This window comes from Labrus mixtus, chromosome 14, assembly GCF_963584025.1.
Source record: "Labrus mixtus chromosome 14, fLabMix1.1, whole genome shotgun sequence".
NCBI classification, from domain to species: Eukaryota; Metazoa; Chordata; class Actinopteri; order Labriformes; family Labridae; genus Labrus; species Labrus mixtus.
In genome coordinates, this window is record NC_083625.1 from 20,116,684 (window position 1) to 20,134,258 (window position 17,575).

The window sequence follows — 17,575 nt, forward strand, 5'->3', positions numbered from 1 at the left end:
ATTTTGCTCGGTTGTCAAAGTCTCCAGTCGGAGGCAGGAAGAGATACTGAAACCGAGAATCATTTTCCTGTACGGCCTACACATGGCAGCCACATGCTTCTGTTGCACTCTGACTTACATTAGATGCTGAACCAAAGGGCAAAGAGATGATATATGTGTGTGTGAGCACACAGGGGTCAGGGTTAGTAGGCCTTACAAAGGTTAGAGAGAAAGTAAATTAGCAGCACAGTACCCAGCTGAGCCCCCAAAACATGGTACCCATGTAACAGAGCAACACACTCTAATGGATCTCTGTCCTCTAGTAAACACACAAACACACATCTTGACTGTATTCTAAATAAGAATAACTCAGTGCCCCAACTGGAATGCATACAGATCCAATTGTGCAGCGGTCCACTTCTGTAAAAGCATATCTTTATTTATCTCTGACTGGTTTCAGCATCCTTCAAAGAGAGATCTGCCAGTGGAGTGATGCAATCCTAATCACAACCAAATAACACTGAAGATGTCTGTTTAAAAAAAACAAAAAACACCACATACATTTAGACTTGTATCTGTTGCTAAATAAGTGCACAATTCTTCATGTGCTTGCCTTGAAATCTCCTTCAAGCTTTCCTAAGTGTGGAAAATGGTCATTGCTCTTTTTTTGTGGATGTAAGAGAAAGGGCAATAAGGCGTTGCTGGTGTGCCTTTCTCAGGGCCTTGAAAAAAATAGAAAGGCTTTTACAAGCAAGAAGCGAGCCTTGGAATAAGCTAGGTAGATCTGGGATGTTGAGACTTTACTATACCAACTTTAGACAAAAGGAAAAGTTAACTGATCACCGATAATGGGCCAGTTGAGGATACAGTTCCTAGAGGGGTCAATGAGTGTAACTGCTGCCTGTAAATGATCCTCTTTGTTTTTACAACCCTGCTGCAGCACATTCATTTTTAATCAGGTTTTTTTTTTTAGAAATTAGCAAAGGGTAATAGGAAGGAAGTAAGTTGGAGGAACAGTTTTTGTTTTCTCAGTTGAGGCTACTTGGAGGGGTCCCGGGAGCCGTCAGCAGAGAGTCCTGGATCTTTGCCCGGTTCTTTTCTTGGCAGTAGCTGTGTAAAGACCGAATAGCAGTGATTACCTGTCCCCTGTCTCAGACCCAAACCCTGCTGGGAAAACAAGCTTTAACCATAATAGGAATGCGTGAAACCAATGCCAAATGGCCTTTTTACGAGGTAATGAAATACACTCACTGAGAACTTTTAATGGTTGCAGCCTAATGCTGACAATAAGAGAAGTGTGCCGCCCCTGTGCTCATCCAACCATCATTATTTCCCTCTAAGTTGAGTACATCATTATGTATCGTAGGAATGACATAACTGTGAAGAGCAGACGCCTATAAAAAAGACATTAGCTGGTGTGGCCTCAAACAACAAGCACAGGCTACAGCAGACCTCAATAAGACAACAACAACAGACTCCCATCTATCATGTCCTACAGAGCATCTGAGAATGAGTGAGGGGAGGTACTCCAGAGTGTCTGGAGCCCTAGTTGGTCCCCTTAAAATGTGGGGAACATTCGCCTCATTATTATTTTCCTAGGTAGACTTGGTGGCTTTGCTGTTAAAACATCTTGACTTTGATCGGGTTTGGACAGTTGAACTATGGAGAAGCTAAAAGGTGAACTCTGGACTGTATGAATATTTATGACAGCTTAAGTGCTTTCAATCAAACCCCCCATCATATTTCGATTTTGTAAGTTGCAGATTTGCCTTCCTTATTCAAACTTTTTTTTTGTTCACTATTGATGTCAGAACTCTCCTCTGAGGATTTCCAATGCATGCTTTAAGACTGTGTTTGGGGGCGTGTCCCGTAGTGTAGTGGTTCACGTCCACCTAACACACTAAAGGTCCTCAGTTTGAAACTGCAGTGTTTGTCACCAAATATTGACTTGTTCTCCTCTTATATACAGCTGCATATATTTAATTTAGTGTTCTCTTATTTCCAAATCAAATGTGTTTAAATGTACTGAACTTCAGAAACACCTCAGAAATGCTGTGCACATTAGGAACCCTTGTCAAAGTGAATTCTGTTCATTTATAGAATATTGTATCTATTGTAGTTTCTCATAATACTTTTTTGTGTCTCAGATTTGATTGGTCTTATCTTCAGGACCATCCCCTGTGTGGAACATCATGTCATATGATTTAATCTTGGTAAAGAGTTTGCAAGAATCTTATCCCCTAATCTCTCTGTCTCTGTTGTGTCTTTCAGCTCGATCCTCAGACCGTGCAGTCCAAAAACTGGCACATGGACGTCATAGAGATGAACGGGGTAAGATATAAGTAATGTTAGTAAAGGTTATGGAAGGCATTTTATACTGTCAATATTTTAAAGAGTGTTTTTTAGTTTTGTTTGCCAGCGATTCTGATTGGACAGGGGTTTTCTTCTTCGCTTGGCATCTTCATAACCCTGAACCTTTCTATAACTCTGCAGGCACTCAAAATAAGACTATACTGTACTTAGGTCGAGTGTTTTATCCTTAAATTAGAGAAATGTGTGAAAACTAAGAATTTGTAATAATTTGGTTGATAATATACAGAGTGAAAATGTCTTTGATGTTATAATACAAATGCTGTGTCATATCCTAATGACAGTTCTTTATTTTTATTTCTACAGTATGTCCAAACACTCTGGCTTCATGGAGCAATCTGTGTTTACTTTGAACTGTGTTTGTTTGTTTACCTTCAGATCAAAGTGGAATTCTCCATGAAGTTTACAAGTCGGGACCTCAGCTTGAAGAGAACGCCTTCCAAAAAACAGAGTGGGGTGTTTGGAGTCAAAATCAATGTGGTGACAAAGTAAGTATGATCGTTCTCAAAGTAGCTTTTCCTCAAAGCTCAGCTGAATAAATATTAAATAAGACTGTAAAAATTAACGCATTTTCATTGATGATGTTTAAGTGATGAAACAGACGTGAACAGAATCAAGAAAATCTTCTCTGAAATCTTCATTAAGTAACACACTTGCTGCTGTCTCCACAGGCGCGAGCGCTCCAAGGTGCCTTACATTGTCCGTCAGTGCATTGAGGAGGTGGAGAAGAGGGGGATTGATGAAGTAGGAATCTACAGGATCTCAGGGGTGGCCACGGATATCCAGGCCCTCAAAACAGCATTTGACACCAGTAAGAACCGTTTAGAACAGTTTAATTAAATTAGAATTGAGGTTTTTTTTGCCAAGTTTGTTCGCACATACAACAAATATGTCTCATTTGTCTCTGTGTTTCTGGTCCAAAGAACCAAGGACAATTAATTAATATCAAATAAATTGTAAAAAAAATATGACATGTATAAAGAAGTAAAAAAGAAACAGTGAAGTTGTGTTGGAATAGACAGGTTTACATTTACAGTTTCAGTATTAAAAAACCCCTTACACTACAGATGTGGAAATATGAAAGAAATCCACACATGCCATAAAATGCAAATACACATACTACACATACTATACATACTTCATGAGGCAAGTGAATTAAATTTCCACTGACTCAATGACATTGACTAGAAACATGTTTATCTGTAAATTCCCTTGCAAGGTAGAGAATGGAAACCTGAAATGTTTCATCCTGTTGATTTATAAAATGCTGTGTTAGTCATCAAGCTTTAACCCTCTGTGTCCCTATAAATGTAGTGTTTGCATAAAGCTGCATGATGCTTTAAATATGAATATGTATTTTAAGATGTTGAGACTTTCCTGCATTCAGAGGCTTTTCTAAACAAAGCCTTTTTCATAACAGTCTATAGATATGATATGTGTGTGAAGTGAACTGGCATGAGCAGCAGCTGTTATGTGTTCAATTTTACGTTGCATAACAATCACACAGTGTCGGTCATGGCTTTTCATACCTTTCTAACCGTATTAAAGCCCTTTTAATATTTTGTATTTTACGTCTTCATCTGTGCGTGTCTGGATGTGGAGTTTGTGAGAGATGACTTTTCTCAGGAGAGAACACAGAGAACAGCTGTGTTAGAACAAGTCTGTACTGATGTTGTGTGTTCAGACTAATCAGTCTGTGTTTGTGTCTGACCTGTAGATACCAAAGATATCCTGATGATGCTGAGTGACATGGACATCAACGCTATCGCAGGAACACTGAAACTGTACTTCAGGGAGCTGCCGGAGCCTCTGCTCACAGACCGCCTCTACCCTGCCTTCATGGAGGGCATAGGTGTGTGACTTTGAGTCCTAGAAGAGTGTGTTTGTCATCAGTGGGCCCGTTATAGAGTTTAACAAGGGAGGTTAAATGTATCCGGGTGGAAGAGATAAGAGCTAAAGATAAAAAGAAGTTTCATCATAATCACATCTGACATCTTTTTCTCTCCCTTTGCAGCACTCTCAGACCCAGCAGCCAAGGAGAATTGCATGATGCACCTCCTGCGCTCCCTGCCTGACCCCAACCTCATGACCTTCCTCACTCTGCTGGAGCACCTCAAACGGTACACACACAAGCACACACACGTACACATGAACCCTCTCTCTGTTTCCCTCTGCTCTAGCACCAGCTAGTCTTAGACATGTCATGACAGAACGTAAGACCAGCCTCACGCTAGGCTCAAGTGCCTGGCAAGCCGACTTCAAACAACTCGTTGACCCCAGGAGAAGCCAATCCCCTGAGGACAATGTTTGTCAGAGAATGTCAAAAAAACACTAAATCATCCTCCCATTAAACCAGAAACTGGACACTTCACTCAGCATGACCTGCAACTGGAAAGATGGTTGGATGTTGGCCAGCAACTGATGTTCTCACCTGAAATCGCTTCCACTAACCTTAGACTAGACCTGGAAATCTCGTCCCAGTCGCTGAAGACCACTCACATTATAGAACCTGTGGTTCCATGGGAAGATGCTGTGGAGGATGCCTATGAGGGCATGATCACTCCGTACCATGCCGTGCAATACATTACGCCCCCTCGTTGTATTACACTAGCAGTTCTTTTTCACCAGCAGAGGGCAGCCCTTCTTTATGAAAAAAAAAAACCTTTTTAAAGGGAAATACAGTGTTTCAGTTGTTGTCCACAGTTAGTGTCTACATCTGTTACTGCTGCCTTCTTATGATGGGCCTGTTTCTGTTTCTTCCTGCAGGGTGGCTGAGAAGGAGCCCATCAACAAGATGTCCCTCCATAACCTGGCCACTGTGTTTGGCCCCACTCTGCTCAGGCCCTCAGAGTCCGAGAGCACAAAGGGACAGCAAATCACCTCAGCCTCTGACATCTGGTCACACGATGTCATGGCACAGGTGAGTCCAGACTGTGTCTTTGAATGTCATTCAACAGTTACTGATAAAAGCAGGAATCAGTCTGTTAATGTAGGCAGTCGACGGTGGAATGGTGTGTAGACACTGGATGTATTTTACTCCTACATCGCTGAGTGACCCGTGTCACTGCAGACTTACTTTCCCAGCTGTATTCAGGCTGCAGGCCATCCATTCATGTTCACTAAAAGACAAGTTTCCTGCTCATAAACAGAAGAAATAATGATCCTCAATTGAAATAATAAAGAGGAATTCCATCTACTTCCCTTCTCAGAGTGATAAAATGTTGATTGTAAATTCAGATTCTGACTAAAAAGAGTTTGTCCTTGTAAGCTCTTTGCAGCGTGAAGCCATGTCCACTATCCAGGTCAATCAAATTACATTTCCTGACGGTTGACTGACATGAGATGTAACTGATTAAAGAGGAGATTAGGGGAAATTTGTGGAGCAGTGTCGCAGGGGGGGGGGACATTAGACTGATCAAGAAGTTGAATAGATTTTTTAATCACTCTTTCAAAACAGCTTCAAACTCAGATTTTTAAGCAGCAATAAATAACATGATAACATATTGAGTCTCTTTGGACCTTCCCACATTGTATAGTGTTATTATGGAATTCAAATTATTTGGATCTTTTTTTACAGTCTAATAAACAAAACATCAGTCAGTCATAGGTTGGATGTAAAAGTTCACCTGAAGTGGTTGCTCCTGATCTTATTCAGGGATTTCTCTAACATTTTAAAATTGTCTTCATTTATGAGTGGATAAAACAAACGCCTCTCGGTCCTATGGCCTCAATTGATAACGTATTCAGTGTACTATAAGTGTGAAAACAAATACAAGCAAAAAGATGTTTTCAAGTTGAAGTTAGTAACAGCATGACTCAAACATAATATTTCCTCTTTACATCCCTCCTGTTCCATAAATGAACCCTAAGTAGAGGTTAGACAAAAAAACAAAAACACTAGTGATTAGATGGATTACAAAAAACATCTTCCACGGTTTACAAACTACACCTTATGACATCACAAAGGCTCAGCCTTTCTTTGTGCAATGAGATTTTGGGATATTATTTGGGGGCATACAGTGTCAGTCTTTGATAGTTTCAATTAAAGGGTACATATCAAAAAGGCTGAAATGGATTACATCTCTATGAACTTGACTATTTTCTTCTCAAATCAAACAATGTTTTGTCCTCTCTTCTCAGGTCCAGGTACTTCTCTACTACCTGCAGCATCCTCCCATCTCCTTTGCTGAACTGAAGCGTAACACGCTCTACTTTTCCACCGACGTCTGATCTCCAACACCTCCCTGAGGGCAGCATATGGAGAGGAGGGAGTGAGAGACTCAAAACACATCTAGGTCCCTGCCTCTCAGTCCTCCTGCCTCACCTCTTCTCCTATCAGGCAGCTCATCTTGACTGTACAGCCCCCCCTCCCCCCTCCCCGAAATCATTCATCCTGTCTTTAACCCCCAAATGAACCACCTCACCACCCCCGGTCCTGAGAAGAGATGGAGCCAAGCACGAAGGGAGGTGGCGATGAGATATTCTGGTCGTCTATTCGTCACACGTCATGTCATGTTAGTAAAGTGAGGCGAGCAGAGCCGCTCCACCCTGCCTCCCACCAACAAGGCAGTCTTGCACCATGTTGGGAGAGATCTGAGGGTCTGGAGGCCGCAGCCTGGCGCAGTGGCACAGAATCTTACTGTGTCTAGTGGTGTCATCAAGTGACTCCTTTTTGGACACTGGTTTAAAGATTTGAGAAACCAGTCGACTCAACCTCCTGCTTTGTTTCATGTTCAGAGGCATTCCAGTAAAAAAAAGGCATTTACATGTTTGATAATTATGTTCAACAACTGTTTAGTTTCCTTTTCAGTCTTTTGTCTTTGTGCATGTGTGTGGTGGAGGAGGCTGGGTGTGAGTGACAATGTGGATGTTCTTGAGTGATTGAGCAAGAGCATGAGTGAGTGGATGTGTGTTTGTGTGTGTGTTTAAGGGACTATGAGAACTTGTGAGGTTTAGAAGTGGCTGGGAAGCCGTCCTCATGAATGGCTGGTTATGTGTCTCTCTGTGCTGACAAACAAGAGAGAACTGCCCTCCCCAGTGAGTCTTGGCCAAATTAGCCCTATTTATTTTGAATATATATAATATTTGTGCCTGTACAGTTCTGTGCAACTAGAGAAATGCTCTAAGAAGTCTGTTTTTTGAAGTTTATTCAGGTAGTGATGTTATTCTTTAGTCTGATTTTCTCATTCACCATGTCCATGGTTGGTAAGCTGTACTGAAAAAGATCACCAGAAATTCTGCCATTTAATTTCAGATCACTTAGTAGAGGGGGAAGGGCACTCTGTGACATGAGGGTTGTTAGAGGGGGAAAAAAAACACAATGAATGGAACATTTAGCTTCTTTTTTTTCTCTAGTTGTTTTATTGCAAGCCTGTTCCAAGTGTCTTACTGCACCAGAATAAAGTATAGGATGATTTGTGTAGTTGCCCTCGTTGCATGTATCAGCTTGTCAATCAAACCAGGCAGGGTAACACAAAGGTAGGTTGTCTCTGAGAGGCCCTCGTTCAAACACCCACAACTGCTCTGTACAAAGCCCACCTTTCTGCTATCAAGCCTGCGACATATCTTCAAATACTGTAAGCACTGCTAGATGAGTACTATTTGATATTTTTAATATAAGATTAAAATGAAATAAAAAAATGTTGTATTTTACTTCTTTGAGAAGAATTTCAATATACTGTAATATTGAGGCTAAATGTTAATGTGAACTTTTCCCCCCTTTTATAGTAAAATAAAAGTTACCAAAACACTCTCACTTTGTGTCCGTCTGTGTTGATATTAAACCTCTCTATCAGTTGAACTAATAACACATGTGCATTAACATAGTGACAAGAACCTGAGCTGTGTTATTTGAAGCCACTGTATTTCCAGCCTTGCAGCACATATCATAGCTGTGACTTCATTGTTATACTCCTGCTTTTTAATTTAATTATTTGGATCATATAGTTACAGATGTTGACACATCATTCATCAACTTACAAAGAGATTCCAGCTTTACATTGTCATTAATGTGATGAAAATCCAATATGGGAGGGTTTTCCATTTAAAACAAAAGAGCTACATGTATATAACGACTACAAGAGGGAAAAACAGGAGAGTACAGTCAAGTACAGAAGAGTACGGACAGAAGAGTCAATGAACGCTTTAAAAAAATGAATTAATAAATCCAATAAAAGAAATCAAAATGAAATTTAAATGTTCAGATAGTCCATGGATAACTAAGGGATTACAAAATGCCTGCAAAAAGAAAAATACACTATATAAAGAATTCATAAAACTTAGAACCAAAGATGCAGAAAATAAATATAAGAAATATAAAAATAAGCTAACTAATATTATGGGAAATAGTAGGAAAGAATATTACAGCAAATTATTAGATAAAAATAAAAACAATAGTAAAGGTTTATGGATTATATTAAATAGTGTTATTGGAAATGGTTCTAGACAAGTTAAATATCCACATGACTTTATTGATAATGATATGACTATTGATAATATGGATGATGCAGTTAATGGCTTCAATAATTATTTTGTAAATGTTGGACCAATACTAGCTGAAAAAATCCCTGTTTCTGTGAGATCTGACGACAAGAATTATGATTTCATAGACATAACAATAATAATAATAATCCAAAATCAATGTTTCTAACAGCAGTGGAAGAGAGTGAAATTACAGAGCTTGTTCATAAATGTAAAAACAAAACTTCTACTGACTATCATGACATTGACATGAGAATAGTTAAACAGGTCATTCGGGGAATTGCAAAACCACTAACGCACATCTGTAACTTATTATTTAAAACTGGTAAATTCCCAAGAAAAATGAAAATTGCAAAAGTCATACCACTGTACAAAACTAGAGACAAACACCACTTCACAAACTACAGGCCTGTTTCACTGCTTCCTCAATTTTCAAAAATCTTAGAAAAACTCTTTGCTGACAGACTAAACAAATTTATCAATAAACACAACTTACTAACTGACAGCCAATATGGATTCAGACCCAACAGATCCACTTCATTAGCAGTCATTGAGCTAATTGAAAAATTAAAAATTCCCTGGACCAAAATAACTATGCAGCTGGTGTTTTTATTGATCTCAAAAAAGCATTTGATACAATAAATCATGACAGATTAATTCATAAATTAGAACGGTATGATATCAGGGGGGTTGTATTAAACTGGCTGAGGAGCTATCTACATAACAGGCAACAGTTTGTGAAGTTGGGTGAATACACGTCATCTTGTTTGGACATTGCTTGTGGTGTCCCCCAGGGGTCAGTGTTGGGCCCAATTCTTTTTATTCTCTATATAAATGATATATGTAAAACCTCAAATATTCTACAATTTGTGTTATTTGCAGATGACACAAATAGTTTTTGTACGGGAGAGGATTTGCAGCAGCTTCTGGAGTTAATTACATCTGAAATGAGCAAATTAAAAAGGTGGTTTGACAATAATAAATTATCATTGAATTTAAGCAAAACAAAAATCATGTTGTTTGGAAATTATAATTTAAATAATGACGGAAATGTTAAGATAGATGGTGTTAATATTGAAAGAGTGTATGTAAATAAATTCCTAGGTGTGACAATAGACCACACGCTCTGCTGGAAACCTCACATAAAACATGTTAAATCTAAACTGTCACGTAGCATCTCAGTCCTGTGTAAAGCAAAGCATATATTGGATCACAAATCATTGCATATTCTCTACTGTTCAATGACCTTACCTTATTTAAATTACTGTGTGGAGGTCTGGGGGACCACTTACAAAAGCCCACTGCTACCACTAGTCACACTTCAAAAACGAGCCATAAGAACAATCAATAAAGCAGGATATTATGATCACACCAACCTCCTGTTTTTACATTCCCGTACTATAAAGTTCATTGACCTGGTTGACGATCAAGTGGCACAAATCATGTTCAAAGCAAGAAACAAACTGCTACCAGGTAATATTAAAAAAAAAAATTTGACAGAGAGGGGGGTTATAATTTGAGGGAAAAGTTAAATTTTAAGATGCTAGCTGTTCGCACGACTTTAAAAAGTCAATGCATTTCAATTGGTGGTGTGAAACTGTGGAATGGTATGAGCACGGAGCTAAAGCATTGTCCAAACATGATCCAGTTTAAAAACATGTACAAAGCAATGATTTTCAAAAGGTACAGGGATGAGGGAGAGCTTTAAGAAGGAAAAAAATAAAAATAAAATAATAATAATAAAATAAATATAATAATAATTGGGTTTACAAGTTTTGTATACACAGGTGTATGTTAATGTGTATTATATATATGTAAATTGTACATATAGTAGCCTATATCAAATTGTATATATATATATATATATATATATAGATTGCATCAAATGTATAATTGTAAACATACTATACCAAACTAGATATATGGATTGTATAAATATATAAATTATAAAAAATCATAGTATATCAAGTTGTATATATGTTTGGAAAATCATTGGATTGTAAATATCAAATATAGTATCATAAATATAGTATAGCAAATTGTATATAGATAAATTGTATATATAGAGAGCTTATAAGGAACACAGGAAGTTCATTTAATAAATATTAATTATTGAGCTGTGGAAAAGGGGTAGGATTAAATAAGTTTTATACTTCTTCCTACTCCTTTTCAGGCATATCAATTGAATATATGTAATTTTCTTTTTCTTTTTCTTTTTTTTGTGAAATAATTTGAACATTGTTTTTTGTTTATTGTATTTTCGTGCTTTTGTATTTTTGATATGTTTGATTTTATTTGATATGTCTAAAATAAATGTAATCAATCAATCAATCAATCAATCAATCAATCAATCAATCAATCAATCAATCAATCAATCAATCAATCAATCAATCAATCAATCAATCAATCAATCAATATACATACATTACATTGTACAGCTTTTTTTAAAGAGGCTGTTGGGTAGGAATATATTTTCCTTAGATTTCATCAAGAATCAGATCTGTTTAGTTGGAAGGATTAAATACATTTTATCATACCCGTCATGTATGGATGGAGCAGCTAGCTTAATGTAATGTATTCGCCTTCCTATTTTTGTTTTTTAATTTGATACACATGTCATCTACTACATCATCTGATACTGTCGGAGTAAAACAAACGTTTTACCTTCCTGAAAGGTTGAACCACAGTTGGATATTTAGATTCCAACTTTAGCCTATTGCACCCTCTGGTGGTCAATCATATACAAGTTAAACTCTATTAGGCAGTAATGTGGTTGGAAGAATGAAGAATTTTCTATATTCATTACGTTTTTTTTGTCCTACAAACATGACCTCAGTAATGCAATACGATACAAACTTGATAAGTGTTTATGTGCTGGGATGACTTCTTTTTGTTTAGAGAAAATGTTCTCCATTGAAAAGTATCACCAAGTTTAAATGCTTGGACCTAGCCAATAATAAAAACATGATACTTGTACCCTATCCAAAATGCTAGTAAAAGCCTTTACAGATTTGTTAAGATCTGCTCCAAAACAATCTGAGACCAGCAGAGAGACTTGTGTTCCCTCTGGGAGAGACAGGTGGTCCAAAAAGCTTAAGACATAATTCCACACAACATGACTACCTCCAGTCCTCTGAGTTTGTGGTAATGTCCTCAGGCTGCCGCTTTAAGTTTCCTCTCAGGAAAACAAACCGCTATTCAACATATTTCATTTCTTCTGCCTTCAGGCTGCTAGACATTGACAGTAGCCACTGGGAGTGGTTTATACTTGTAATTGTTACGTTGGTGGCCTGTCCATACATTCTTTAAAAGTAGTCTTACAGTGAAATATGCAACTTATTCTAGAATACTTTATCTATTTACAATCATGTATTGATGTTCTTACAGTAAACTGTGTTTCATCTTTGCCTGGCCCTGGGGTGTGTTGTTACTCAAGGGCCACAGGAGGTGCTGGTGAGCATCTCTGTAAATGTACGCTTGGTTACATTGTAACCTTGGTTTTCTGAGTGAAGAGGTTGTCCCTTCACCAAACATATTTCCAATATGGGAATTGATTCCATTCAGGACATCTGACGTGGACAAAATATGTATATATTTTTTATGTATTAGGTGCAATATAGTGACAAACTGGTGATATATACATAACAAATGAGGCACAAAAAAACCCAAAACAGACAAGGTCAGGACAACAACTCAAAAAAACAGTAAAAAATAAAATAAAACAAGTAAAGACAGCAAAATACTAAGACATCAATAGACACACATCAGACTATAACCAGTAAAACTACAAAACTATATGAAATACCTAAGAAAGGACACAAGAAGTGAAAGAAGCGATAGAGAGAAAGAGAGAAGGGGAGGGAGAGAAGGTGCTTTGTAAGGGGGACTTGAGAGGTAGAAGTTGTAGAGAGTTGAATATGTTAAACAATGTTGTGGTGTGAGAGGTGAGAGTTTGTGTAATGATGATGTTTTAGCGGAAGTTGACTGCAGCCGGGGTTTTGGGTTTGGTTTGAGGGTTTGATTTGATTGGAAGGGAGGATGGAGGGAGAGGTGAAGCTATTATTTTTATTTTCTTTGGCCGGGTCCTGCAGCAGCAGCCCCCAGAACCTCAGGAGGGGACTTGTTGCTTGCAGGACCCGGCCTGTTCAGCAAGCACACATGAGAGGGAGGGACCACCAGACCCCAAATGCAGCGGCCTGTATTGTTATTGTCATGCCCCTCCCTCCTGAGCATCCTCCCCAACAAAAATAGCTCTGTGGTGACTCGTTTGGGTGGTACGACAGAGTGTGTGTGTGTGTGTGTGTGTGTGTGTGTGTGTGTGTGTGTGTGTGTGTGTGTGTGTGTGAGAGAGAGGAAAGACTGATTTATAAAAAAAGAAAGGGGAAACAGGGATTATAAGAATAAATATAGAATACTAATGATGATGATGATATGTCTTATGATGGAAGTAACATGTAGCCGAAAACTGTTGAAGAAGGGAAAAACAATAAAATTAAAATAAAAAACAATCAAATAAAGAATAAACAGATAAAAAGTTTGCATGATGGTGTTTTGAAATTGAACAGATGATGTGATGCCTGATGTATATTGAAAGGAATAAAGGGAATAACATTATAAATCAAAATAATTGTAAGAATAGAAAAAAACAAAGTTGTAGTAGTGAACAAAAAAAAGAAAATAAGAAAAATAAGAGAGGAAAAAAAGAGCAAAAATCAATCAATAAATAATGATGTAAATGACAAGAAAATTATATAAAAATACTATGTTTCGTATCTGAAAATGATAATAATAAAATTAAGTAATAAAAATAATAATAATAATAATTCAACAAAGGAATAAGTGTGTATGTCGCAGTTAAAGAAAGATGAAATATAACAGGCTATTAAATGAAATAAGGTAGAAGTGTTGAGAGAGACCATTGATGTATTGTGTGTGTGTGTGTGTGTGTGTGTGTGTGTGTGTGTGTGTGTGTGTGTGTGTGTGTGTTTGTGTGTGTTTGTGTTGGGTGTGATTGGTGCACAGGCAGAAAGAGTTGATGGGTGGGATGTTGCGGGGGTAGTTATGAGTTGAGGTTGGGTTCCAGACAGATTCAAATTCAGCAGTTTGTTTTCTGAGTGAGGCAGTTAGTTGTTCCATTGATATATATATACGATGAGTACGTTTTTCCAACGTGGACAAAATCTTTTAAGACACACCACTCCCGTGGCTGCATACGAGAGTATAAAAGGCCCATGTACGCATGCTCTGGTGATTTACATTGATTGACACCGTATCCGAGTGGCGTCTTTGTGAAGAGACAACCTCTTCACTCAGAGAACCATGCATGAAACAACAGCAGCTTGAATGTGCGGACAGAGCCTGAAGCTCACCCACTCTCCTGGCTGATCTTATCGCTATGAGGAATGCAACCCAGAGAGATAGCCACCTGAGACTCACTGACTCTAGGGGCTCAAATGGCTCTTTTTGCAATGCAACCAGCACACAACAGGCCCTACTAATCCGAGCCCCACTGACAAGAATGGAAGAGAATCCTGCTTGTCTGGGCAGAAGGACTCCTCAAAGCGGGAGTTCCCATTGCAATCCGTTCATCAGAGGGGATTGCTGAGAACCAAGGGATGGGGAACCGATTTCCCCATTCTTTGGGAGGGGCTGCCAAAATTGGAGAATGGCAGACTCTCTGGACGAGATCAGATCTACATCCCTCCTGCCCAAGCTACACCAGTTACCTTCAGCCTTCTAAGGGTGAAGTCTCCAGCCCTCAGGGAAAGGGCTCCCTTGCAACCTGATGACCACTGCTGAGTGTAGAAGGCCCAGTGCATGTACTGTACGTCTCGGCTGATATAAGCAGACCACTGTACTGGTAGTCCTGACATTAACATAGCGACCATTGAGACATGGGCGGAGCTGTCTGTGGGCAGTGAGAACAGGCCCCAGCCACAAGTCTCTTATGTGCTGACAAGGTCGCATTGATCCAATAGCCGTTCAATAGCTCTCGTGGATAGCGACCCAGCCCTGTTTAGTAATGGGTCCGTGAACACCTGCTGGTGATAGACCACTAGACCACTACTTCCAAGAGCATGCCCCACTCGGATGTTGGCTGCATCTCTCCCCCATCAAAGGGCTTTGTGGAACACCTCAGAACCAGCACCTTGGTCTGGGGGGGGGGGCTTTGGGCAGAACATTCATATTCATATTCCGACCATATGTACAGGACAGAACATTCATATTCATATTCCGACCATATGCACAGGACAGAAGATTCATATTCATATCCTGACCATCTGTACAGGAGATGTGATACCTGCTCATGGTGGCCATCAGCCCATGAGGTGGAGCAAAACGGGCAGTCAGCCCTGGATTGCAGCTGGAAGCGACCGAGGCAACCTCACAACTGCAATCTCCCAGGGAACAGAGAAAATCATCACCCTCCTGGGGTCAAGTGTCATGCCTAGAATGTTGCCACATGGGAAGGCTAGGACCTCCATTTACAGGTTCAGACACCGCACCACCAAAGTGACGGCCACAAGGTCCAGGGCGAGCAATATCAAGAGACCTGGTTGACCTGCCATCCCTTCACACCGCAGGCTAGTTCACAGCCCACAGGAAAATTCATCTCATCTTCTTCTCTCACTTTTCAGTTTCAATCTCAACATCCTCCTCAGCCTTCACTCCAAACGCCAGAGTTTGGGAAGAAAGGGCCTGGGGAAGAGGGATGTTCACAATAGACAGCAGTCTGTGTCCAACATGGATCCACATGCTGATGATCATTCACAGCTTTGCCCTGAAGACTGGCAACGCTGTTGCTGTAGGTCTGCAAAATGACTGTACTGTAGGCAGCAGCCGTGAACCATGGATAAGAACACCATCGGGTCTCTCCATGGCTAAACAAGCATCTCTGTTGCAGACCTGCCGGGGAGGCTGGCATGGTATGTGGGGAGTCACCTTGAGCCCAGTAGGCAGCCCCCGCCCTGTCCCCCTTGGGGGACAGAAGTGGGGCTACCCCTAAGAGGCCTCCGGCAGGGGGCCAAGGCCCCTTAGAGGCCTCCGGCAGGGGGCTTAGTCACCTAAGCTTGGGCATGGACGTGGCACGGACACCCTTGTCTGCCCAGAACCCCTGGAATGCCCCGCCAGGCCCCCACAACCCTCCTGGGTGCAGAGGGGACTGATACGTGCCCTCTGCAACAATAAAGCTGTATGGTGCCCAAACATAGCCGAGGGATCCGCTGACACCTTAAGCAAGCGACCCGAACAATTCCCTCAAGCTGGGATTGAGACAACCAAAGGTGGTGTCGTACAACTCAGGAGGTTAAAGTTCAGCCTGATGCTTCTGTCTGTGCACTCATCATAGAGGAGAGGCACAGAAAAGATGATTGGAAAGGTTCAACAATGCTGGGGTCCCCCCTATGTACCTTCCCGTATCTGACAGGCCATCTGATGCAGTATAGAGGACCCTATGGACCCTGTGTTGGTCAGACAGGCATGCAAAGTCATAGCTCTGTGCAGCCTAGCTAGCAAGCAATCCATAACCCTGCAATGCCCACTAGGGTAGGTGGCTGTGCCAGGAATTAATCTGGAGAGAGAATTCAGTGGAGAGAGAGCCTGATCCACCGAGGGAAGGGTCCCATAAGCGACCTGCTCTCTATGAAAACATGTTAGAAAACTTGCATGTCGAAGACCACTTATGCTTTGCTCCTGGCGAGTGAAACTGCTGGCACACCAGGTCAGTAAAGCAGACAGGAGGAGCACCTGCGCCGAAGTCGGGCCTGCCACCACCTCTGCCTTGGACCTAGAGGAGGAGGCCACATGGTCCTGGGGGAGGACAATGTCCAGCACGCTGGGTGCCCTGCTACCATTTCAAAACAGCAGGCTAGCTCCTCCCCTGGGGTGCGAGCCAGCATCTGTTGCCCACAGGACAAGTTATCGCCCTAAGAGGAAAAGACAGTTTCTCCATAAACGCCATCCTCTGCCTCGTCATCCCCTACTCCCTTTCTTTAGCACAGAGAGAGGGGAAGCTGCCTGGTTAGCTGCAATGGCACAAAAACGGGCTCCTCTTCTACATGCAGGCATTGAGAAAATCCACACACAGCTGAGGGCTCATCAGGATATTATTATGCTGCTGCTCCAAACACAGCACGTATTTATCGCATCCAATCTCCATATGTAAACTCCCTATACACAAATTGCCTTTTTGGCATGCCATACATATCTTTGGGAGCAACTAGTGTATAGCTTGTGTTTATGTCAATGGAGTTTACAATCTGTGTCCATCTTCTGCACGTATTGAACACTTATGTTGTGGGTGATTTCAATTGGAGAGAGATGGATGTCCGCCGTAGCCGACATTGCCTGCGCCTGACTCACAGGCCACAACTGTGCACAACTAGTGTATGGTAAGACCGAGTGCGTTAGCTCGTGAACTGCGAGCAATACACCGGCTGGACTTATAACACTGTTTTGACACCGCTGCATGCCGACATAGTCTGGGCATAGCGAAAGCCCCATCAATGCGTTAGCTTGAGAACCGCGAGCAATACACCGTCTGGGGGCCTGTGTCTCTCAGCACATGTGACACAGACCTTTATCCTCACCTCACTGTTTCAATAATTATGACAGGTTACACACACATCGGCTCTAACAGATACCGGTAGACGGAGAGAGCTTCCACCTACTTGGTCGGTTTCCACAAACTCCTGTGCCCAACTGCATTAGCGGAGCGGTTCACGCAATACAATTGTAAGGCACCCCA

General features: G+C 40.8%; 1 protein-coding gene across 4 annotated transcripts in view; it reads left to right on the plus strand.

The window, feature by feature from the left end:
• The window catches only part of abr (ABR activator of RhoGEF and GTPase), a 140,886-nt gene extending 132,782 nt beyond the window's left edge, over positions 1-8,104 (plus strand). For all 4 annotated transcript variants that reach the window (XM_061055682.1, XM_061055683.1, XM_061055684.1 and 1 more), the window contains 7 exons: positions 2,251-2,310; positions 2,728-2,837; positions 3,021-3,160; positions 4,067-4,201; positions 4,364-4,469; positions 5,116-5,269; positions 6,490-8,104. In XM_061055682.1, the coding sequence (XP_060911665.1) occupies positions 2,251-2,310; positions 2,728-2,837; positions 3,021-3,160; positions 4,067-4,201; positions 4,364-4,469; positions 5,116-5,269; positions 6,490-6,579 (795 nt within the window). In that variant the 3' untranslated portion in view covers positions 6,580-8,104. The remainder of the gene's footprint in view (positions 1-2,250; positions 2,311-2,727; positions 2,838-3,020; positions 3,161-4,066; positions 4,202-4,363; positions 4,470-5,115; positions 5,270-6,489) is intronic.
• The last annotated feature ends 9,471 nt before the right edge of the window (positions 8,105-17,575 follow it).